The sequence below is a fragment of the Gekko japonicus genome, unplaced genomic scaffold (genome assembly GCF_001447785.1).
Source record: "Gekko japonicus isolate JY-2015 unplaced genomic scaffold, Gekko_japonicus_V1.1 scaffold335, whole genome shotgun sequence".
In the NCBI taxonomy this organism is placed as follows: domain Eukaryota; kingdom Metazoa; phylum Chordata; class Lepidosauria; order Squamata; family Gekkonidae; genus Gekko; species Gekko japonicus.
Genome location: NW_015165840.1, coordinates 577,294 through 602,878, shown reverse-complemented (window position 1 = coordinate 602,878; position 25,585 = coordinate 577,294). Strand labels below are relative to the sequence as shown.

General features: G+C 39.0%; 2 protein-coding genes across 4 annotated transcripts in view; one reads left to right on the top strand and one right to left on the bottom strand.

Moving 5' to 3' along the window:
• The window catches only part of BLNK (B-cell linker), a 143,175-nt gene extending 123,528 nt beyond the window's left edge, over positions 1–19,647 (top strand). For 2 of the 3 annotated variants that reach the window (XM_015410993.1, XM_015410992.1), the window contains exons 10-23: positions 1,134–1,159; positions 2,778–2,803; positions 4,165–4,263; positions 5,257–5,278; positions 5,923–5,956; positions 7,242–7,314; positions 9,261–9,291; positions 10,861–10,903; positions 12,645–12,723; positions 13,470–13,501; positions 13,761–13,828; positions 15,143–15,226; positions 16,410–16,565; positions 18,918–19,645. In XM_015410993.1, the coding sequence (XP_015266479.1) occupies positions 1,134–1,159; positions 2,778–2,803; positions 4,165–4,263; positions 5,257–5,278; positions 5,923–5,956; positions 7,242–7,314; positions 9,261–9,291; positions 10,861–10,903; positions 12,645–12,723; positions 13,470–13,501; positions 13,761–13,828; positions 15,143–15,226; positions 16,410–16,565; positions 18,918–19,034 (890 nt within the window). In that variant the 3' untranslated portion in view covers positions 19,035–19,645. Of the gene's footprint in view, positions 1–1,133; positions 1,160–2,777; positions 2,804–4,164; positions 4,264–5,256; positions 5,279–5,922; positions 5,957–7,241; positions 7,315–9,260; positions 9,292–10,860; positions 10,904–12,644; positions 12,724–13,469; positions 13,502–13,760; positions 13,829–15,142; positions 15,227–16,409; positions 16,566–18,917 lie in introns of all 3 variants that reach the window. The other variant, XM_015410991.1, reaches the window with a different exon arrangement.
• Positions 19,648–24,453: 4,806 nt separating this feature from the next.
• ZNF518A (zinc finger protein 518A) overlaps positions 24,454–25,585 on the bottom strand; it is a 10,220-nt gene continuing 9,088 nt past the window's right edge. The window contains exon 5 of the mRNA XM_015410990.1: positions 24,454–25,578. Within this exon, the coding sequence (XP_015266476.1) occupies positions 24,563–25,578 (1,016 nt within the window). The 3' untranslated portion in view covers positions 24,454–24,562. The remainder of the gene's footprint in view (positions 25,579–25,585) is intronic.

Genomic DNA, 25,585 nt, shown 5'->3' with positions numbered 1-25,585 from the left:
CCATTTGAGGGGAAAACTCTTTGTTTTCCCCTCAAATGGCGTCGCCCCGCCCCCAGCGTGTGACGTCACTTCCGGGTGACGCACGCACAGGGGTGGGGTTTCCCCCGGGCCCCGATTCCGCGGGAGCAGGAATCGGGGCTCAAAACCGGGGGGAATTCCGCCCCCCGGGGGGATTTGGGACCCCTACTTCTCAGCGCTGATTGGTAACAAGTCTCTTGTAAGGCAGACAATGAAAAGAAAACTTGGCAGCCTTTATATTTAAAAATCCAGAGATTAATTAGATGATGCAGTTGGATAACCCCCCACTTTCATGGCTAAACCTGCTATTTCCCCAAATTAACAAAGATTTATATGTAACCATGGTGATCTTTTTTTTTATCAGAACCAGCCTCAATTTCACAAACAATAAGAAGACTTTTGAGTTTCCTAGAACACATAGCAGACTGTATGCTTAATGCAAAAAAGAAGAGGGAGAGAAAAAGATTAGTTAGGGAATTATTGCGACTTGTTCTTAAAATGAAACCCAGGATATGTTGCAGACTTCATTGGATCATGTGATGCCTGGGGCATAATGGGTTTTAAGATGTATCAAAGGGTACAAGTACAGAAAAGCAAAAAACAGCCACCCTGCTTTTGAAAATATAGAAGCCAGCAGTTAATCAGATACCGCTCCATAGTTAATTATTAATATCTTCTGTTCCTTCAATATTGCTTTCAAATAAAACAACACCCCCTAGTGGCTGTCAGCAATAACAGATCAATATTACCTGCATCCTTTGCTGAAGCTTGAATCTAAAATCTCAGTAAACCTCTATTTGAACAATTAGCTATGCTGTGCTTTTTCATTCTCATTTTAACAACAGTGCAGCATTACAAAATGAATTCTTGCTGAAAATGGGTTTACTAAACAAAACGTAAATAAAAAACCACTTACCTCCCATAGGACGGACATTCTTTAAAAAACATTCCTGGCACAACTTTCCCACTTTTTAAATTGAAATTGCCCCTGATTTTTCCAACTTGACTCATTTTTATATGCATGTTTTTTATCATTCTTGTACTTGATTTTGCACATGTGAACGTTTTGGTTTTGTTTTCTTTCTAAGTACAGAAAACCTTTTTTTTTCCTCCAGATGTTTATGAGATTCCTGAGGAAGAGGTAAGACTTGTATCTATATATCTTTTTTTAAATGCACCCAGAAGTATGGCAGTTCAGAGACCTGCATGCAGAGGGGCATATTGTTTTCATTTGTTAGATGTAATCCATGTCCCCAGTTAACTTGGATGCATTTCCTCACAGTTTTTTTAAAAAAGAAAATCTATGTCATGTTCAGAACTGCACTGCTCATGTTTTCAGTCTCAAGCGGAGTAAGCTTTTACTAAGCTTAGAATTTTCAGCTTAGTGTACCATTCTTCTCAGTGAATATCTGTGATTATACCTTTGCAGAGGTCAACTCCAATTAACTTTCCAATGAATTTATTCCTAAGAAACATCTGAAGACTTAGATCTGTCTGGTTTGACTATGTGGCAGTATGTCTGCATCTTCCTTATGAATAGAGGTATAAGCAATACAACCTCCAATCCCTGGCTGGGATTTGCTTAGTCACCCTTTTTCTCCCAGTTGTTACTCATGACCCTAGGATCCTGAAAGGCTGGCTCTTTATTGGGATCCACAGTTTCTGCACAGAGTTTAGACCTTGATGGTTTACTTCTGAGCTTTAGTGGCATTCCTAGATGGCTATGGGACTGTAAAAACTGATGTGTCAGCTGGTACTCCTGGGAAAAGATAATAAACTGTCAAAGTAATTGGCAATACAATCCTAAACAGAGTTAGAAAAGTTCACTGAACTCAGTGGATTTAATATAATTCTGCTGAGGATTGCACTCTTGTTTACTTTACTGGTATAGCCCACCAAGGAACTCAAGGTGTTATACTGGAGACCTCCCACCCAGTCACTGACCAGATTGCTGTAGCACTCCAACACACTCTGGTGCCATACTTGGTGATTTTAACAAAATTTCATTAGCAGAAGAGCTATTAACAATGTTAAGTTGCTCACTTAACAAAGAAGTCGGAGAGTGATTCAGCAAAAAGATAGCTTTATTCATCAACTCAAACACAACTCCAACACGGATCAACATCAGATAGCCAGAACAGCTTTTGCATTAAAGCTGTTCCCTTTTTAAACTCTCCCGGCTAATATAGCCACACCTTTACTGTACATAGTCAACCAATGAAATTGTTTTCATAAGGACCAATCATCAACGTTCCCGCTCAGGGAGCTTGCTGATGTGCGATTGGTCAGTTCTTCCTGGGCTAGCCATGCGATTGGGTGCATTAGGATCCTAGCCCAGGACGAAGCTTAACATTGCTTTTCTATGAAGTGATTCTCATACATGTTTAGGCATTCAATGACAGCTATTGAATACACTACATATTAGCTACCAAGCACAGAAGTATTCAGTGGGCTACCCACCAAATATTGCTATACTGAGCAATATTTCCGTCCTCTGTTCGGTGGTCTAAAAATAGTGATTTGGCGAAAGAACATGAGTAATTTACCTTTCTTGTTTTGCAGCACCTTTCAGGACTAACAGTGACCTGAACATTTAAGTTTAGCAATCATTCATAACAAGGCTTTCTCCCTTCAGGTCCTGAATGCTGCTAGGATATACTGTTCGCTGGATGTAGGCTAGAAATGTATTCCAAGAAATAAACCACCTAAAACATAATTTTCAAGTGCTAATTAATTAACAGTTCCTTTTCTTGAAACAGGAAAAATCATCACCTCCATTATCCAGGTAATTTATCATTGTGAAACTCCATATTTGTAACGCACTGAAAATGGTTTCTGTAGTCTCTTCAAAGGACCGTTGTCTACACCAGGTGCTTAAGACAGATCTATGGATTATGAAACACACAAGAATTAAACAGGAAGTACAATAAATCTTTGACTTCTCCAGCCTGATTGACCAGTTTCCACTTGTAACTGGTTGACCAGCTGGTGCGGAACCAAATGAAATGTAATCTTACTCCTTTCAGAAACATGGCCTGGTCCTTTGATGAGCACAGTGTATCCACACGCCATAGACTGTACTCTTTTAACTGGAAGTCAGAAACTTCACCGAGAGAGATGATGCTTTTTGCAATCAGTTGAACACAAAAGATATAGAAATACCACAGAAATATGGCCTACTAATTTCTCCCAACAACCTTTTCCACTTCAAATTAGGAGAGTTATCTAGAATGCCAGGAGGAAACCTGCCAAGAAATTCAAAGTCATAGAAGTGGGAAGATGGTTCACACCTTTGTCAGTGTAAGTTTTTTCTGCCCATGCCAAGTGTCATGAATGGGAAGCAGTAACTGTACACAAAACAGCTCCCTTTCAAGGATTCTGGAATATTGCACATGCTCCCAGTTTTTTGTGTGAATACCGTCATATCTGTATTACTTCACACATTTGTTTAAGTAATAGTCCTTGGAATTCAGTACAACAGACAAGACACAGAGGTGTCCCCTGGCACACTCCTATTGTCCCCACAACATACCACCCACCACAACATATCAACATACCTCTGCAACAACATGTCACCCATTACATAAAGTATACATATGGACAGCAAGCATGGATACTGTCTTCTCAATTGCATATAGGTGGTTTGGTAAATGTGTGAACCAGTTTGGTGAGCGGGAAATTACAGGGTATAGCTCAAAGTAATCGTTCTTAATGCCACAAAAGTAAATGGAATCACTTCAGTTACACTGTCTTGAATGGTTCTTTTCTGCATTTATAACTTTCTGGATTGAAACCGTTGCCTTTGTGAGTGAATGCATAGATTTCTTGCTCTGTTTTGAAAGGCAACATGGTTGTCTAATAATTATCATGTTGCTATCAATTATTCTTGCAAATTAAGTTTTTATTCTGGGGGGAGAGTTTTGTTAGTGTTTTTGAGTAGTGTTTTGCAAATACAGCAGGGAACCAAGCATTGCTGCTCATATCCTTCATGCCCTGTCCCCGATCATATGGTGCAGCTTTTCAGAGCAAGAGACTGAAGTGGGAGGGAAGCCAGAAAGGCCTTAGTGTATGTGGAGAATGTTGCAGGCCACCCATTGAATCCTTCCTCTGCTCCCTCGATAATTAATTTATATTTTACTCCAAAAGGATTTCCAAGTCAGTTCCCCCAAAGCCTGTTCAAAGACCAGGAGGATATTCTCAGATACAAAACACAGCCAAAGAATTGTCAATGACTGATGTGTCCAGGTTAGTTATTAATGAAACATCTTGCCCCAAATATTCACTTATTTCTAACAAGTATATCACAAAGAGAGTCTCGTGTTGAGTGTGTGATAGGGTGTAATGGATAGAATGTTACACTTATAACAGGGGGACCCAGTTCAAATCTCCACAGCCATTAAGTTTGTTGGGTGACTTTGGGCCAGCTGCATGTCATAAACTAACCAAATTCACGGGAATGTTGAGGATAAAAGGTGTGGAAGGAACCTCTACACTTATTCAAGGAAGGGTGGGATACAGGTGTGTATTAAATAAGTTCAACCAGGGCTATTTTTTTTCTGGGGGAACGCGCCGGAACAGAGTTCCGGAACTTCTTTGACAAAATTCTTTTTAAAATGTTTAAAAGGTCATGAGTTTTCAGTATACAGACTGAAAGCTTCATTTCCCTCTTGAGAGTTCCAGCACCTCTTTTTCAAAAAAAAGGGGGGGGGAGCCCTGGGTTCAACTACTGTTAGACCTCATGATATCACTGGAAGTAGTGTGTTCTGGCATGAGGATAAGAGTCTGACTGCTCAGCCAGACAACAATTTCTCCCCATTCCCAATGGTTGTCCCAGGTACTGTCAGGCACACAGGAAGTGAGGAAATCAAGAGGCATTGTTTATCTTAAGACACTTGTGCATTCACTGCAGACTTCACAACTGGTCTTGCCCTAGTTTTTGCCAGCTATGCGGACCATGTTGCAGTTCTGCTGCAAATTTTGAATAAGCAGCGTCCCAGACTGCTGACAATTAGACTTACCTAGGTGTACTCCGACCTGACAGTACAAGAAATTAAAATTCTCTTCTCTCAGGTACCCCAGCACCCATACACCTTCCTTATACCACTGCATAGTCCAGCCTAATAAAAGCACCAACTTCAACAAAAGTTTCTAGAAATCCTGACATTGAAAAGCAATTGTCTGTGTAACTTCAATTAGAAGTCAAAACTTATGATTGAAATATTTCATATTTCTCCCTAGAAACCGTCCTCAACTAAAAGTCGTAAGTAAACCGGATGCAGAATTCTCGGCAGAGATAATTAATAGCTGTTATTCAAGAGGCAGAAAATCAAACTGCCTTAAAGATGGTATGAAAAAGACTATAATAAAAATAATACAGTGTACTTTAAACTAGCAAGACTAATTGGGAAATTTTAAACTATGAAAGATCTCTGAGACCTTGGAGAAATACTGCCAGTCAGAGTAGCCAATACTGGTGTGGTCAACAAGATTTCAGAAACCAAGTATACCACACTGTGGTCACATACAGTGCCTTTCATGCATGTGCAGAACTCTTTCCTAAGGGCTGTATTCCACCATACTTAAGAGCTTACTGCCAGGTTGAATAACCAAAGAGATTCATTCAAAATTAGTTGTTGTAGATTTTCTGGATTTTCCGGATTTTCCAAATATCTGTGATCGGTGTTTAGTAAATGTGCTGACTGCACTGCACACATTTGTTGTTTTGTTACCCAGAAATCAGGGGTTCTGCTGACACTTTCTACAAAGGCAGTAAGGATTGATTGCAATACATCATCTATAGTGACTTGTCAAATCCTTATTATCATCGTGACTATATGCAATTTTGCTTGTCCAAATTAAACACTTCTGCATCATTTCAGTAATCCGCCTTTTTTTCAATTTCAGGATCCTGACAGCTTTGAAATGCAAAGTGAGGAAAGTAAGCATTTTTCTGCATTGTTGTACAATTGAGGGGCCTTTCGTGAATTATGGCTTAACGTATGACAGCTTTCCACACCAAATTCTGTACTCTCCACTGTCCTGTGTATCTAATGAGTGGATTTCGGTGCTCTGTGCATTTCTTTTTTAATGACTAGACTTTTATTTACACCTTTAGAAAGCTGGATTAGCGTTGAGCAGGGGTCTCTAACACAGTGCCAGTGGGCACCATGGCACCTTTCTTGGCATCCACCAAGTGTTCAAAATAGGGATGCCAGGTTCTCTAACACAGTGCCAGTGGGCACCCACCAAGTGTTCAAAATAGGGATGCCAGCCTCCAGGTGGTGCCTGGGGATCCCCTGGAATTACAGCTCATCTCCAGACTACAGAGATCAGTTCCTCTTGAAAAATAGATGCTTTGGAGGGTAGAATCTATGGCATTCTACCCCACTGAGGTCTCTGTCCTCCCTAGGCTCCATCCCCAAATCTCCGGAAGTTTCCCAACCTGGATCTGGCAACCCTACCCACCCACCCCCATCCACTGCCAGTGGCCAGAGGAGACCCAGCAACCCTATTTCGAAAAGTGGATGGGCCTCTTGTCCAGAACGGCTTCTGATTTGCCAACAGAGATCTGATTGGCTGTGTAAATTACAATGCTGTTGTTTCAGCAGCAGTTGCCTCCACAGTATTGTTTTATTCTCTCACTCCCCTTTCCCAGTGTATTTTTAAAAAAATTACACCTCTTCCCTCCCACACTTGGACTTCCTCTGTGTGTGTGCATCCACCACCCTGTGCCAGAATTCCGAAGATGCCCACAGGCACAAAAAGTTTGGGTGGCCCTGGTGTGGACAGGCTAAAAGACTGAATACAAATAAGGAAGGCCCTGGTTTGAATTTCTCCACTTCAGTGAACCCAGTCAATGGCGTTAGGAAAACCAAGCTCTTATTCCTAGTTTCCCATCTGCAATATGTGGGTAATAATATTGTCTTACCTTGCATGACTTTTGTAAAGGTTGCAATGTTGAGAAATGCTTTAAATACTCAAAAGAGCTATATAAATATTACTTTATTGTTCATAAGTGTGGTAATACACAAAGGAATTCTTACAGATTTGAAGCATATATTGTCTGCTAAACCCTTCACTCATTTAGCTCTCCACAAACTGCAACTGAGAACAGTTCACTTTGCTGTTTCTTTCTTGTTTTGTAGAGTTTTAAGATGCATGCTTGCATTAGTTTTTGGATCAACAAGTTTTTTGGTGAGACTATTATGTTTGATGTTTTTTAGGTCATAACAGCAGTGGAACTCAAGAACCCAGGTTTCCTTCTGTTGCGGTACCATCTCCACTTCCAAGGATTATGTGAGTGACAAAAATACCATTTTCTCTCATTCAGAACTGCTCCGTGTACTACATATTTAGAAGAATATTGGCCAGAGGTTCAGTGTAAGACAGGCAAGGGATGGATGAAAGGAAGACTCGTTTATAACATTACAGGCTAGCATTCTCTGCTGTAAAAATAGCTTTTGATAACTGTCAGAAGTATAGACTGGTTGGTTTTGACTCCACTGTAAAATTGTTCCTTTGTTCAGCCATTCAGTTCACAGAAGAAAATAAGGGGAAGGTTAGAGACATCTGCCACATCATGACTCCCGTTATCTACCACCATCACTCCAAACCACGGCCCCAGATATAGCCTGTTAGTAGGCCCAGAGGGCTGATAAACCCAGCCTTCTAGAGATAGGCTACTCTTTAGTATCTGTAATCAGGAGCCACTGAAGCTGTTGCCAGTCAGCAATCACAGCATGCAGGGGGTATCAATAGAAAAAAAAATAAGCTTCACATAGCACAGACTTGTTCCTAATTGAAACCCTTTGCTGTTACTGACTCTCAGCATGCTAAACCACAGGTACAATAAACCCACCACACAGTAGAAGTTGGCTGATTTGTAATTTTGTATTTTACTGTGGTCAGTTTTACCTGGAAAAAATACTGTATGAAACACCAACAACGACTTTGATTTTGATTATGTCCCAACTTACTCTGATAAAGGGATACCTGCTCCGGTAAATTCCCTTGCTCGAAAGCCAGTCAAATCCGACTCTAGGGGGCGGTGCTCATCTCCGTTTCCAAGCCGAAGAGCCAGCACTGCCCAAAGACTTCTCCGTGGTCATGTGGCGCATGGAACGCTGTTACCTTTCCACCAAAGTGGTTCCTATTTATGTACTTGCAATTTCTTGCTTTTGAACTGCTAGGTTGGCAGGAGCTGGAACCAGAGACAGGCGCTCACTCCGTCATGCAGCACTAGGGTCTCGAACTGCCAAACTACAAACCTTCCGTTCTGCAGCTTAGCGTCTTAACCTCTGAGCCACTGCGGCTCCCTAATTCCATGTTACTTACTATAAAAAGTGCTCTGGGATCCAAAGAATTATTTTCAAATGTATTTTTGTGGTTTTCTTTGAAAAGACAGGCCCAGTTACCAGTGTTCCCTCTAAGCTTAGTGTGAGCTAGCTCAGTTTTTTAGCCTCTGGCTCACACATTTTTGTCTTAGCTCAGGAAGGATGGCTCCAGGGCAAACTAATTTATGCAGCAGCCAAATTGCTTGCTCACAACTTTAATGCCAGTCGCTCACAAAGTAGAATTTTTGCTCACAAGACTCTGCAGCTTAGAGGGAGCATTGCCAGTTACCATACCACAATTGTTTTGGACAGTTCCTTCTATTTCAAAAGTGATTTGCTATTGGAATGTAGCATGTGGACTTAAGCGAAGATATGCAAAGCCAGAGCTGACTCAAGGATGCCCAATCAGTTGTGCAGGCTTTTGGATACCATCCGTAAACTTTTCTTGCAAACTGCGCCTAAACCAGCTATATCAGCAGAGCTGGCAACCTCCAGGTGGCAGCTGGAGATCTCCTGGGATTGCCGCTGATCTCCAGGCGACAGAGGTCAGTTCACCTGGAGAAAATGGCTGCTTTGGAAGGTGGACTCTATGGCATTATGCCCCACTGAAGTCCCTCCCCTCCCCAAACCCCGCCCTCCTCAGCCTCCACACACACCCCAAAAAATCTCCAGCTATTTCCCAACCTGGAGCTGGCAACCCTATATGTCAGCTAGTTTTTTAAAAGCACAAAAGTCCCATATTCAGTAGTTTAAGATTTCCTAGATCCACTTAACACTCCTCGTTTTCCATATGTAGCATCAACAGCCAAGACAGCTCTGAACCCCAAATTCTCTTCTCCGCCCTTTATGCAGATGATAAATCCTGTGACCCATGTATGTAAAAAGCTAACTTTCATTTTTAAACTACAGGAAAAAAACACCAAATCCAGCAGTCCCTTCAGTAAGTTGATTTTCAGTCTATATTATATATTTTCTAATTTGAAGGTTAATTTTAAGGGCAGTTTGAAATTAACTGTACCGTCACTTTTTCCTAAGACAGACAAGCTGAATACTTTACAGATCCTTTGATGGGGATTATGCACTGAATGAATTTACTCTTTAGAATTCCATGTTTCATGTATGAAAGGATTATAAAATGTTATATGGGAGCCCTACCCTGTTTGCAGATGAATGTTTATAAAGTTTTCTAAGTTTCAGTTGCAAGAGCATGTTGATTCTATACCATAGTAGTGAATAGCAAACTTGTGTGCATTTTCTTTATTTTTATTATTCCCCAGACCCTAGGACTCTTGCTGTTCCCCCTCTTGGGGCAGGGAAATTCTCTTTGTCACTGAATGTTGTGCTGTTGGGTTAACTTGAAAAATACAAGCAATAGTGCATTATCTACCACATGCATCCCCTGTAAAACAGTCTCTAAAGGCCAGCATCCAAAAAGCCACAGGTGTAACCAAAGAACCTACTTAGGTGTCTGTGTTCCTACATGGATGAGCAAGTACTTCCATTAGCAGCTGTGCAACAAGGAGGTGCATGTGGGACAGTCACGTCTATATTCTCTGGCCAAGGCTTGATTTTATGCACAGCAGCACCTCACAGTAGGAAAACAGCTTCTCCCTCCACAGAAATATCTACCTACCTACCTGCCTGCCTGCCTGCTTAACATATGAGGGGAGACCCTTTACTCCTGCCAGTCCTCCTATTCCAAGTTGACTGAAACTAGTTCATTTATTTTAAAAATGTTTACTCTGGCATAGCTCCCTAAATGGCTTACCAAAAAACAAACAAACATATACTTTAAAACACTGCAATTAAGTGATCTTATGAACCATACACATATAAAAATAGGATATATGAGAGATCTGCTCATGGGATGAAGGTTTCCCATTTTTTCCCCTACCCAAAAGCCACTCCTGAATATTGAATACCCTCAGAAATGGAGTGGGAATGCAATGTAGGAGGTTGCAGCTGGATGAGGATTAGATCCAGTCCTTAAAATGGTGGCAGTAGGGATCAGTCATAGTTTGAGTTTGTTCACATAATAGTCACTTGTATTCACACGAATGAGGTGAATACAGATAACAGTCTACCCAATGGCAACTTACCACGGTGGGCACAGAACTAGAGTTCAAGTTTAAAGGTACATAAAAATATATAGTATTATGCAATGTTGAAATCAACAAATATCTTTAATGTGTGTGTCTGTCATGTGATCAGAACAGTACATGCAAAACAGCATGTATCTCCGCTTCTGCTGGCAAGCAAGTACTCACCTTCCCATTAGAAACTAATTGCAGCTGTTTGCTGAGCCAGATATTTGGTTCTTCACAGAGCAGTTAAGTAGGATTGTGATGAACAAGTTCCTCCTCTAACACAAAACCATCGGGGAAACTGGTCACATGTAATGTCTGACCATGGATTGAGAAGAACGATACTATACAGAAGTCTAGGAAAGCAAATGATGGATACAGAGTTGTATCAAGAACTTATTTACATCCTTTCCATGTCATTACAGAAGCCAAGCCTTCCTAGTAGAGACCACCTAACGATGAATGAAGGTAAATTACTTTTGTTATGCAAATATTGGTCTATGATCTTGTATTGGTATATTAAGAATGTGTGTATATAGTGCTGTAAAGTCGCAGCTGACTCATGATAACCCCAGCAAGGGGCTTTCAAGGCAAGTGAGAAGCAGAGGTGGTTTGCCAGTGCCTTCCTCTACAGAGTCTTCATTAGTGGTCTCCTATCCAAGTACTGACCCTGCTTAGCTTCTGAGATCTGACAAGATCTAGCTGTACCACACCACCTTCCCTCCCTTATTAATAATAGTCAACAGTTGTTAAAAATAACATGGCACATATCCTGTTGAATCAAAAGATGCACTATTTTTCTTACTTTTGGTATGAAAACATGGAGATCTTTTACAAATAGATCTTAATTACTGCATCCAAGCTGAGGAAGTCATTTTCATTCAGATCAGATTACTTTTTAAACCTGCACAGTTGTGATTTCCCCCCCAAGTATTTGGTGTCATCTGAGTTTATGGAACAGAGAAACTGAATTAGACCTAGTGGATACATCCTAATATGCTGTTGATCAATTAGCCATTTTTCCTGGATCACCCAGTGCCTACAGGCTGCTGGGATCTTTCAAAGATCGCTACAATAGGCAGACCTTCCTCATATGACTGCGTACTCAGGAACAAAAGTAGATTAGGTAAACTTCTAAGTACATAGAACCAGATAGTCAGCCATGTTGATCTAAAGAACAAATTGAGAGTCCAGTGGCACCTTTAAGACCAACAAAGGTTTATTCAAGGTATGAGCTTTCGTGTGCAAGGCACACTTTTTCAAATACATTGGAATGGCAGATGAGGTTCTAAATTTACAGACAGGGATTTAACAGCAAATTAACATGTAAATTTGTTCTAAGTACATATTCTTTCTTTGTAAACTTGGAATTCATTGGTAAACTTCTGGGATTTGGTAGGGGGATGGTATGACTGAAGACCTCCCATCTCTGCTACAGACTCCTGCTGCCCATCTCAGGCAAGGTATAATAGAGATTTGATTTGCTGATGTGTTAGGATTGGCAGAGGATCCTGCTTTAGGGCAAGGTGTTTAGATGGAACACTCTGAACTCCTTTCTACCTCCACACCCCACAAAAACGAGTGAAGCCTTGGGAAACTGGTTTTGCTACTCATATTTCAGTCACATCTATATATCTAATTGCCAAGTGGCCCCCGGAGTGCGGATCGCTAAATCAGCGCTCCGAGGGCACTTGGGGGGGAGGGGGAGGTTTGTGCACTCTTGGGGCAGTCCCCAGGGGTGCACAAAAATCTAAAAACTAAAAAAAAAAATTGGGGGGATGTTTAAATCCCCCCGAAAGTGCAAGAGCGTTCCGTGCGCCTGCGCACGGAACGCTCTACGAACGCCAACGCCTGCGGGGAAGCCAGGCCTTGCTGCCGCCGCCCCCGTGGCCTCGGGGAGATCGAGGGTGGGGATGGAGGAGACGGAGCTCTTCCCCCCCCCCCGCGAGTATCGCGGGTCCCCGTCTTGTAACTTCTATTATTTTCCTAGACACATAGCATAATAATATTGTTTCTGGAGGGAGAAATGCACACAATGCATGAACTGATAGACTCCAGACCGGTGCCTAAACATTCAGCTTGCCTCAACTCCAGCCCAGCAGAGAATGGAAAGACAAGTTTTCAAAGTAATGTCTTTAATGTAATGAGTTGGGCCAAGTCCAAAGTCAAACCAGACTAATTTATATCCTCAATCTTTTTCAAAATACAGATAAACCTGTACCAGCTGTACGTCGCCGGGGTTCCAACCAGGATCTTCCTCTTCCACCAATACCATCTAATCTCCCTAAGTAAATATTTTGTCATTTATGCTTAGTGTCTTTCTACATAAAATGATTTGCTGATTTCAGAATCTAAAAAGAGGTAGATGAGGACAAGAATATTTATGAGGGGGAGACAATGAGACAGGTATACTATTATTGTCTTATTGACAGCTGTTACATGAAAAGGCAGCCATACATTTTAGCCTTCCCTCCATGTGTGCTATAACTCAGATCATGGAAAGATGTCACAATGCTCTGCATTTATCCATCTCCTCTAGTCGGTGATGAGAAAATGCAAGCACTACATCACACTGTAACATTAAGGAGGTAAACACACATTTAGTATAACACCTACCTTAGTTCTGTATCTAAAAATAACCCAGAGAAGAACAAATAGTTTTCTGAATGAATTGGGTTCTGTCACTCCCTTTCACTAAATGAGGATTCTTGCTCCACCAGAACAAGGCTCCTCACTTAGTGGAAGACACACATAGGATCCAACCCAAAGTATAAAGGGTTGCCAGCATAGTTTATTTAAAAATATGAACTTTTTAAAAAGTACATTCCTTTTACTGTAAATGTTTTATATTTTTGTGCCCATCTTGAAACATCCTTTTATAAGTGCATCATTATTGCATACTGCCCTTTTTAGATTTTGTGTGTGTAAAAACAAGCAGTGTGGAAAATGTAGATTCTCAGAGAAATGTAGATTCTCAAAATTAAGAAAGCCAATACCTTCCTACATTTCTTTAATCTCTAACCATTTGTTTCAGACCATTGCCACAAAAGGCACCTCTCTCTTTAAGTAAGTACACTTTCTTATTTGAATGAAGTTAGGGTTAGTTTCAAATCTGTGCATCATGGATCTGGAAGAGTCAAAATTTATCTCAGTCTCTTTAGCACTGATATGGCAGCAACAAGCTGGAAGACCACTCATAGAAGAGGCAATAGCCTAAATAAAATAGAGCATGTATTTTGTAACCAATAGAGTTCTATTGTCTTGTAATAATAAAATAATGGCCATAAGGATGGAATCTTACATAACATCATTTGTTCTTCCTTAGGATCACCAGATCCCCTGAATCGCAGCTTACCTACCCCACGCAATAGCATTTCTAATACAACAGAACAGGTATAATTTTTATAAAACAATTAAGGAAGTAGACTGCCACCAGCCTCTGGGAAACATGTACAATAAGAGATTGTACATATTAATCCTTAGTTAAAGATTTGGGCAACTCATGCTATAACTCCACTAAAGTGGATCAAAATCAAATATTTTTCCAGTAATCAAATTACTGTAATTCTTCTTTAATTTTTCAGGAATTAAATCTACAGCAACTTCACATTTACCATTCAGCAGTAGTTTATTGTAAATCTGACCAAATGGTTAACCACAACATAGCAAAATATACTTTTCATTTCAGACATCCAAAGGAGAGCAAGGGCTGCTTCATACACAATCTGTATCACAGATGTATATATTGCACCTTTCCTGGCCAAATTGAGGCTCTGCATTTATGCATGTATATCATTAACAGAAAATGATGTTCACGTCTTCAGAGATCTCTCCTGATGTTAATAGTTAATATTTGTCGCGTTCACACGAGGGAATTTGGGCCGGGAGCGGGACGGTTCGGGGGTGGAGCAAATGGCCACGATCACACCACAACATCTGGGAAGTGTAGTGCTTCCGTCCCTGAACTGGCCCTTCCGCGCGAAACCCCGCATCAAGTTGGAACCACCTACCGAGGTGGTTCATCGCAAAGGAGCGCCGCAAGCCGGGCGTCGGATCGCCGGCGCGTCCTTACGCTGGCCCATCCCCGGCTCCTAGCCGAACTGCGCATGCTCCGACATGCACAGTTCGGCTGGCTTCCCCGTCAGGGCTGTGTTTTCTCCCCGGCGTCTGATCGTGCTGGGGAGAAAAGGGGATCCATGGGATCCCGCCGCGGCATTTCAACTTTGGTGCGGCTTTTAAAAGCCACGCTTTTAGCGGCTTTTCCCCTGCCGTGTGGCAGGGGCCATTGCTTTGCTAAGGCACCAATATGGAGTAATGGAATGCTTTCCCCAAGGAAGTGAATAGGTATTATTCCCTAGTAAGAACTGTGAATGAAGTACGGAAGTGCAAGTGTTGCTCCATTTGGGGCTTGGTGAAGGTTGTAAAACTTAACATAAATACATATTTGTTTGTACTAGTTCATTTGTATTGAGTTGGACCTTACGATTGTGAGACTGCTGCCAATTCCCCCTCCCACTGCATATCCCCTTCAGGCCCCTCATGCTGTTTCTGAGGGTCCCACTGAGCAGAATTTCAGCAACCAAAGCAGACTGAAGTGGGAAAGGGAAAGCTGTGTTCCACAAGCACTGTGGTACTTCAGATCCAACTTTTTTCCTTCTAAATAATGTTTTAAAGCACACAACCAAGTATTCATTTCCCCCCCCACAGGACCCTAGCATTCACGGTAAAGCATGGTACATGGCTTCCAGTGATCGAAAAACAGCTGAGGATGCATTATACAGATCAAACAAGGTAGAAATGTTTCCGTAGTGATACTCTTTTAAGAATTCTTCAGAAGCACGGAAAGGAACATGGCTTATTTATTAAGCATACAGCTTACTGGAATGAATGGTAGTCATCACAGATCTTCATAAAATGAGTTCTGTCCAATTCTGCATTGCATTAGCAGGGCACTTCCACTCATGCAAGAGGGACTGGCTTTAGCTTGTTTTCCCCTTCCCATTGCATTCCCTGCACTACACCCCAACAGCTCTCAAGGATTCCTAGACAGCCGGAGGTACAGGGAGCTTCAGTGTGATGGGGGAGGAATGCCCATAGTTTTTTGGATTCAACCAAATACAATTTGGAAACAGTAGTCCCAGAGCCTTATTTCAGAATACAGGCTGTTTCCATTCCGGTTATAAGATAATGGGGAGCATGCAACTTCAGTGGCCTGTACCCTACCACCCATTAAGCAATGTCCAGCATACAGAGTCTTCCTCTGATGGTACTGGAGGAAGGATGCTCAGACTGGGGCTCTTCAAACCACATTAGTGATTTAAAAAATCACTGGACATTTAGTGGCAAGACATCAGGGGCAGTTTATCAAGTTGCATGTTTTGGAGATACGAGGAAAAAAAGAAGCAACCTTCATTGCAGAGAATGGACTTTATTAGCATATCCCCCACCAACACACTTTGCAATTCCATATCCATTTAAAGGAACAGACAGTAGCTTGCAAGTGATAGGCTGACCACCATCTCTTCAGTTTTATAACCACCATACAGATATTTTGAAAATCCCATCTTGCTGTTAAACCTGACATGAAAGGGACTGGCTGCTTCCCAAAATTAGGAATCAACATCTTGTGCAGTCTTTTGGCTTATGCAGCATCATATTCTTAACAAATTCTATTAGTTACACTCTCACACATGCCACACCACCTGAAAATACTGGGAGATATATGCTAGATAAAAAATTTAAAAACTAAATAAAAAATCAAGGGGTAAAGGATGTCAAGATCACAGTTTTGAATACGTTGTGGAAGCAAACCAAACTTCAAATTCGATAAGGAGCAACATGGTTCAAAAACAAAGATCAGTATTAGAGAGCTGATGCCACAACACTGACTCTGGCAATCCATTAGGATGTCAAAAAATGTAGAAAAATGTGCTGTCTAATTAACCTAATTACTTTTTTTCATTGCTTGATTTAGGATGGATCTTTCCTAGTAAGAAAAAGTTCTGGACAAGACTCAAAGCAACCATATACACTAGTTGTATTTTACAACAAGCGAGTATATAACATCCCTATTCGATTTATTGAGTCAACAAGACAATATGCCCTAGGCAGAGAAAAAAGTGGTGAGGAGGTAGGTTTTATACCTTAATACATAAATTGGAATTTTACTTACACTGTGTATGAACATAAAAACATATCTTGAAATAACTGATTTAACCATTACCTTTATTACACATATATCTAAATAAAAAGAAAACATTTATTTCAGTCCAAGTGAGACCTAATTAAAGCTGAGTGCAATCCCTTCACTACTTATTTTAACAATCCAATCTCCTGACCACCCTTCATTAAAAAGCTCTCACTGGGAGTTCTTAACTGTGAGTATCCTTAAAAGCAGAAAGGCAAATGTTATCATTTATCCAGTGTTGTACAAATCAAAGGAGAAAAGCAGTTAGGGGGAAAGTCTATTTAACTGAATAGGCTGCAATAAAAGAGGACCATATAATTTCCACTTAGGGGCATGCCCTTCTAAAATCTCTTTAAAACTTAAAGTTAGATCTAAAGTTATTGTTCCTCACATGGAAAATGTATTTGCTGTCAAGGGGCTGTTTCAGACAGCACTGTTTGAGAAACTAAATCTTTAGAAATGTTTTGGCTTGTTGAAGTTCTGGCACAAGCAGAAATGTTAAAACTACTATGAGATTTATCTACAACACTATATCGAACCTTCCATTTGCACAAGGGCTTACAGAACATAACAGCACAAGTGGCTATGTTCATTCTGCTTATGGTTTTTTGGATTCAACCCATAGGAATCAATTTATTAAAGCCAATAACAGTTTTAACCAAACCTTAAACTAGTGTTGTACTGTATATTGCTGACATCCAATATGCTGCCCCCAGTCAGCGTTATCTGTAGTTTAGTAAAACTGCTCTGTATCTTTAAGACTTGTGCACCTGGGAATTGGAGTCCACAGTAGGGGTCCCAGAAGCAACATCGGGAAAAGGTCCCATAGCCATCAGTACCCTGTGTTGCCCCACCACAGAAGCGGAGTTAAAAGACACCGGGGAAAGTCTGGTCCTAATGCTTGCTGACGGGCTATGGACAGACTTTCCCGTCTAATCGCTCAAGCATGCACTCAATCTGTCGGGATAGTCTGCCCATTCCATCCTGACTCAGTGTCATTTTTTCCCCTCGCTTAGCAGTTTCCCCCCTCGCATGGTGGAGGTGTGAGTCATCATTTATGTGCATGGGAAACAAAAGGCAACTCCCCCCCCCATGGCCAAACATGCCATCTGATTGGGCAGCGACAGGCTGAGCCCACAACTACAAAGGATGTGTGATTGCACAATGCTGTGTCAATGTCAACCAGGGGAAATAGGCTGTCCAGCGCCAGCTGTGACTAAGCCAGGTGCACAAGTCTTAAAGATACAGAGCAGTTTTACTAAACTACAGATAACGCTGACTAGGGGCAGCATATCCAATTATAATTTACTGTCCTAATGTTAAAAGTTCTGACATGCTTGTTTTTGTTTGTTTTTAATGAAAATTTTAAAAAAACTCTGAGAACATTTTGTAATAAACTAAATACTTGCACATCATAAAATTTGACAATTTGATTAAATATTAGTTTTGAATTCAACACTCAGCCATGTTATTTTATGGCTACTGTTGCTAATTAACCTTTTCTCCCTGACCTTCCATTTCTGATTAGACAGGGACAGGTTTTGCATTTTGCTATGTCCCTCTCTTAATTTCCAAGGATAATTCATTTTCTGATGCAAGTTTATTACTCGGCTGCTAGAAAATTTTATCATTAAAATATATAGATGCCCCATACTTAGCACTGAACAGTTTTGTTTATATACTATTGTTTATTTAAAAGGTTTTGTTCATATCTTTTGGAGTTGAGCAAAAAAACAGAATTTCTGGGATTTTGTAATCCACTTAATGATATGTTAAGTATCAGTTTACCTCATGTTCCAAAGGTTGTATTATTGGGGTATATTCAAGATTATGTTGTTTTATCAGTCTTGGAATCTGTCCTAACCCTTCTTGCAGCTGCTGAAATAATCCTTGCTACTAGATGGAAAAAGACAGACCCCCCAGTTCCAAAATATTGCTTTTATTTTGTTTGGGAAAATGTATTCCTTATTAACTTATTATCAAAGAACATTAAGAAACTCTTCTGATGCTTCACATAAATTTATGGAACATTGGGCTATATTGATGATGTTTTGGAATGATAAGGGTACAGAGAATTTTTCCCTATGTTTTCTGTGAGCTACTCTGACCAATCTCTCTGTGGTATTGGTATTTATCTTTTGAGGAATTACAGAATCATTGTTATTATGAACCATTGTTTATTAAATAGCAGGAAATGCTATTAAAACAAATATAGTAGTTGGCTGAATTAAAGACTCATATTTGCAACAATGCCATCTGTTTTCTCAAAACCATCTATCTGTTTTCTCAATCCAGCGCTTCGACAGTGTGGCAGAAATAATAGAAAATCATCAACGAAATTCTCTTGTTCTCATTGACAGTCAAAACAACACCAAAGACTCTACCAAACTAAAATTTATTACTAGAGTTTGATAAGTGCATTGAGAATTCAACATGGAGCCTAGGCCTAATCTTCTGGGAGATTCAAGATCAAGCATTTGAACAAGAATCTACATCTTCAATTAAAAGACTTTTTCTCCAAAAGCTTTACCAGCAAGAGACACTTTTTTATATAAGACCACACAATTTTATAAGACAACCAAGATTAATTTGGTACTGGTAGCTAATTAAGAATTAACTGTTTGTGACTTCAGTTGACATGGCTATTCCAAATTCATACCTGAGATATTATGTACTTGAAGTATTTTTGTAAAGAGGTTCCACACTTCAGAGAGAAGCAGAAAACTCAAGAGTTAAAGTGTAATTGTTTAATACATTTAAAGGAATTGTGTCTTACACCGCTCACTCTTGCAAATGTTAACATGAAACTCACAGATTTCTCAAATTTAAAACTATCTATGCCAAGATAAGCTACTGTTTGTAATAAGTTAAAGGCAGGATTGTTTGTTGGGACAGAAATCCAAAAAAGACGTCAGGATTTCAGTACAATGTAATGGATTTTATGATGACTTCACCTGTATTTGTTGGAACCACTGTTACATGGTGTGTTTTTTAATTAAAGTACATGTAAATATAATATTAAAAGAACTGAATTTCTTTTATCATGAATTGAGTGCATGTATGTATATATTATTGAGATCAAGCACTTTGTAGCTTTCATATTCAAAGTACATCTTATCTACCTCTCAAATTCTGAATAAAGACCGGAACTTAGACTAGCATGCTGCAGCTGTTTAAATATTCACATTTCAAAGGAACCCATTGGTTTACAATTTATTGGCGGTTAAGGAATTTGTACTTTGGAATGTTACACTTCACTATTTATACTAGATGGACACAGATCTATTCATTCACTGGAAACAAGATTTTTGTTTCTTCCATCATGAAGAAAATAGAATTTGAGACAAGACGCACTATACATTTCAAACTGCACTACTTGGTTGCTTGGTCACTGCCACACTGCTTAGCTTTTAGCAGCCTCTCAGAACAATTTGGTTATTGACCTTTAACTGGCAATGGAAGACTGATGCACTCTTAAACATTTGTGTAAACTGTAGCACTAAGACAAAAAAAGGAACACATAGTACATCTCTGTAAGATTATACTTCCGTTTTATAATCACTAACGTTCAACCCATTGTGGAGGATTGTCTTAGCCTTATTTCTCTTTTCCATCCCAAACCATATTCACAGCTATCTTTTTTTTTAACATCAACTTCTACAACTCAGTTATTGTGCAGTCTCCTCAGACAAAAGAATTTTGAATTTTGGGGATACAGAATACACAATCCAGGACATGTCAATTTTTTAAAAAAAATGTGATAAATTGCTTTTCTTTTACTTCTGAAAATGTTTCTAACATTTCAAAGATTTCCTATTAAAACAGTTTAAAGCAGGCATCTGGAATCACATGATTATTTTACTAGTCTATATATGCAAATTGGCAACTTTTTTTTGCATCGTACTTAGGTGACAATATAACTGAACAAAAGAAAGGAATAGTAAACCATCATCAGCTCTGATCCAGAGCTAGAAAACATATTTTTAATTCCTGGAATTTTTCCAATATAATCTTTTTAGAAGGGAATACTATTTAATTGCATCCTGAATGTGAGGGGGGGGGGGTTTTTTGTGTTGTCAAGTAACAACTAACTTATGATGATCTTGTAGGGTTTTCAAGGCAAGAGACATTCAGAGGTGGTTTTGCCATTGCCTGCCTCAAGTCATAGCCCTGGTGTCCCTTGGTGGTCTCCCATCCAAATAGTAGCCAGGGCCAACCCTGCTACCTGGTCTATCTGGGTCAGGGCAAATCTGTTTACCCAGATTCATTAGAACATACTTTTAAAAATATAAAACAGTTTGATTTTGTTAGCTGTGACAACTGACTAAAATTTAATAGCATTACAAAAATCAATGGCAAAAAATGTATAGTTAGCTTATGTACACTAATTTATGCAGCAGGAAGAAGAGCTGTGCTGTAGCAGAGAAGTCACTTTACAAACTCTCAGGATGGATACTCTACAGCTCAAGCCACATGACTGAATTTTCGTAGAAGGCAAATTAATTTTCAAAAATCCAGGCAACAACTTTATAGCATTTCCTCTGAGTTTTGCATGTTATTTTCAATTCAGTCACATTCATTGTGTATACTTGTGACTTTTTACATGAATATAAAAAAGGTTTATGTATATAAATACTGTAATGTCCGCACTTGACTGATTCATCATCCTAAACCTCTTTTGGTAAACATACTGTAGCCATATATAAGCATATTTAAGTGGTTATGTACCTGAGGAAGCGCATTCAAGTGATTAAGACCAAGTCTGGTTTTTTTATAGTTAAATGTTAACTATACTATTATGCTGCAAATCTTGTACAAATAAGTAGAATGTTGGAAATAGACCCAAAGGAAGACTGGACACAGATAGGAAAATATGCATTGCCGTTTACATTTCAAGGTACATTTTGGACAAAAAAGAACAAGAGATCATATTCTATTCTGGCTAATTTTATCTTAGAAAATATTTTACAAATTTGGGATAAATTACGAAAGCTTATAGCTCCAGAGATATTGCCAGTAGCATGCACTTTAAACCAGGATTGGTTCCCACCTTTTCAATTAACCAAACCTCCACATTTATGGGTTGAAAGTTTTAGATAGATGTGAATGGCTTAAAAAAGGAGAAATAAAAACCAAAGCCCAAGCAGAAAGGAAACTGGGTAACAGTATTGATTGGTTTCAATATCTTCAAATAAGCAACTTAATACGATTGCAGCAAGGAAGGGGTTTTAAAAGGCAACACAATTCAGAAAAAATTGTCAAAGGACGGTTCTCAAAGTTATATAAATATTTGGTGGATTGAACTAACTGAATCAGATTGGGAAGAAATTTTGACCTCCCCATAAAATACATCGAAAATATTATGTATTAGATACCAATATTTTAAAATGTTTTCAAACTGGTATTTAACTCCATCTAAGCTTAACAGAATTTAGAAATCTATTAGCCCAGACTGCTGGAGGAAATGTAAAATGAAAGGTACTTCCTTTCATAACTGGTGGGGATGTCCAATCATTCAGTCTTTCGGGAAGGAAATTTATGAGGAAATCTTTAAAAATAAAAAAATCTTCCTTTCCTTACAATATTAAAGTGATACTATTTGATATCTGGCACAACAATAACATGATAAAAGAACATACAATTTTGATTTCAATACTATTGGCAGTGGCAAGTTTGTTAGTAGCTAAGTATTGGAAATCAGCCACAGCACCTACAAAAATACAGTGGTATAATAAAATATGGGAAATGTATGTAATGAGTAAAATAACCAACAACTCTTTTTTTGAGGAAATTGTTAAAAATATACAGAAAGTTAATCATGAGGGAATGTGGAATCCAGTGATAGAGTATTGTAAACACAGAGTATCTTAAAGATTCCCAATAGGAAGGATTACAATGTGTTTTTGAATGAACCGACTTTTTTGTTCTTCGCTTTTTCTTTCCCTCTATGATTACAAATTGAATAACTATGTATAAGTACATTAAGTCTTTTGAACTTGATTCATTAAGCATCAATAAAAAAATAAATATTAGCTAAAAAAATTTAACACCAAACGATTTCAATTTACAATAAAGTCAATGTGCTTTACCTATCACTTTAAATATCCAGTACAAACGGAAAGCAATATATGTCTATATAACAAAAAATTTAACACCAACACATATGCAGGGGAGTTCTTAAGAGGTAATTCTAGATTGCATTTCTTGTCCATTATTTTCCTGAGAAACTTTAACGTGTTTAAACACTGAAAAAATATTACAAATATGAGACCATGTTACTGCTCAGTATACTTGAAATTTCCCCTGCTAATTGCATTGAACGACTGGTTCTCATAATCACATAAAGTTAATTTTTCTACAAATGACTGAAGTGCAACAAGTAATAATTGCTTTCCTTCCAGCACTGAAATTAATTTTGCTTGGGCATTATTTCTACCAATACAGAGGATAATCTCATGTACTAAGGAGGGATCCCAATGTGGTAGAAGACTTGGGGTTGTGTGGACATTTTTTCCAACTTGGAGGTCAGAAGAACCTAGACTGATGCAAGCTGTATCATATTTATTTGAACATGGTATCTGCAATATGCCATGTCTGAAAATCCTTATTCTCTCTCCAGTCAATAATATACCATTTTTAAACAGAGCCAATAAAACTCTATTCCAATGCTACATTCCCACTGTGAGGGATGCAAGAGGGAGCTCATCAGTGTTGTTAGGTTTAGCTTTCCCTCCAGGAAGTAACTAATGAATAGGTTAATAAAGGTAGAGATGCAATCCCATCTTTCATGGATAAAAGTTTAAAATATTTTGACTGAATGGAGCCTTTAGGTTATGATCTTAACGAGATTTTGTACAGTAGATGGTGAATCAACACAAAGGAACCTGAGCAAAGCCCAAACATCTCTACAACACAACCACCAGTGCTGTACTGTCAATATTCCATAATTAGTAGATAATTGTCAAAATAATTTCCATAATTTAGGGCAGAATATACAATCAACATGGCAAAAACATGCTGTTTGTCTGAATCAGAAAGGTGCCCAAACACGGAAGACAATTTTTCTGTGAAGTATCAAATGCTTCATCGGAACTGTGTGAAGCATTAATGTTCACTGAAAATCAAAACTGAAGCCCTTCTAATTTTAAAAAAATTAATTAGTCCCCCCTTCCCACCATACTGAACACTGAAAGTCAACTTTTCGAGGACCCCCCCCCCAAATCATTCTAAAAAATCATACACATTGTGAATACACTTCCAACCAATTTCATTCTTAGGCTTAAACACAGTAACATGTTTATTGATTTATATGAAAAATACTCCACTAAGAAAGTAGACAAACTGCACAGAAATAGTACAAGTGTCATGTGCATAGCAATATAGCTTAAAGCATTCACATATGGCTTTGTTAAAAAGAAACTGTTAGGAACCCTGGCCCTATGTGGACCTATGGGTATACAGTTGACACAAAGTAAACTGCTTCACATCTTTTAGGCACTTGCTAACAACAGTGTTCAATCCCTGGAAAAGAAAAAAATTGTTTGTTTTTTAAGATCAAGGAAAAATACGGCAATAGCTGTGTGTAGCTGAAAAAACTTTTTTAGTAGTGCATGCACAGAGCTGAAAAAATACAATTCCTGTGCAAGATTTATAGCAAATAACTGAAGTACAAAAATATGTACACATTTTGATTTTAAATATATACAGAACAAAAAGCCCTGAAATTCATTTCCTAAATAAAAATATATGACATGATAGTAGTAACAAAATGCAATTTACACTGCAATTGTAACTAATTAATTTAAATTCATACATGTTCATTTTAGGTGCTACCACAAAACTTTCTCTTCCTTTTAAAAAAATGCATTTAGTACATTGCTGTCATCCAAAATCTGTAATCAGATCAACTTTGTTTTGCCTTCTTCACTACTCATAATAAATTACCCTAATGAATTCCAGTCTCGAGTGGCTTCCATTAGGTGACGTTGCCCATGCCCCACCCAGTTGTCCTGATTGTCAAATATCCTCCCACAAAACCAGCAACTAAATTTCGTTTTCAGTGTATTATCACAGGTAGTTTTTACAATCTGATAATTGTTTTTGCTAGTCTTCTTCAGTGTTAATTTTAAAACAAACCTCTCTTTCACAGGACTAACAGGTTTCAGCATTCTGCGCCTCCTTCGGGGGAGATCATCAGTAATTATGTACAAACTGTTATCATAATATGCTGGTTCCAGAAGAGCATCAATAGTTCTCTTTGACAAAGAAACTTTTAGCACATGTCCTTTAAATTTAGCAATCGTCTTCATAACATTTACAACTTCTGGAACATCTGCATCAGGATGATTTAGTACTACAACTGGCTGATTTCTTCGCGGGCATTTGATAAGCTGTTTAGAACTGAAAGGAAGTAATTTTAGAATCCGCACAGTGTCTTTTGACACTTTTTGTCTACAAGGAGCCTGAATCAAAGATTCCAATTCACTGATATCAATTTGATTTTTTTCTTTACATTTTCGATGCAACATTTTCTTTCTAGGGGATTCCTGAAGGTCATCATTAGCTTTCCGCTTCAAATTCCTGTTCTTCTGTGAAGCTGCAACATTAACCTTAATATTAGTTTGCTTTGAATGCCGCTTAGGTTTTGAAATTTTGTTTGTCATAGTCCCCGTTGACATTTGGCTTCCAAAACTGCTCCCTTTCTTGGTCACTGTTTGTGCTGACTCAGATGGACACTTTTGTGACCGTGTCTTCACATGTTTGGAGGAATGTACAGATTCTACTGAAGTGAAAAGATCCTTGGATTTACAGCTTGACAAACAGGCATTTGCTGGCATCAATTTACCTGGTAAGATTAAGGCATCACTAGAAGAAAAAGCTGTCTTTTTTTGCTCTAGTGCAGGGCTATTAAGGGAATGCATATTACTGAACTGTAAAGATGACACAATGTTGTTAGCTGTTTT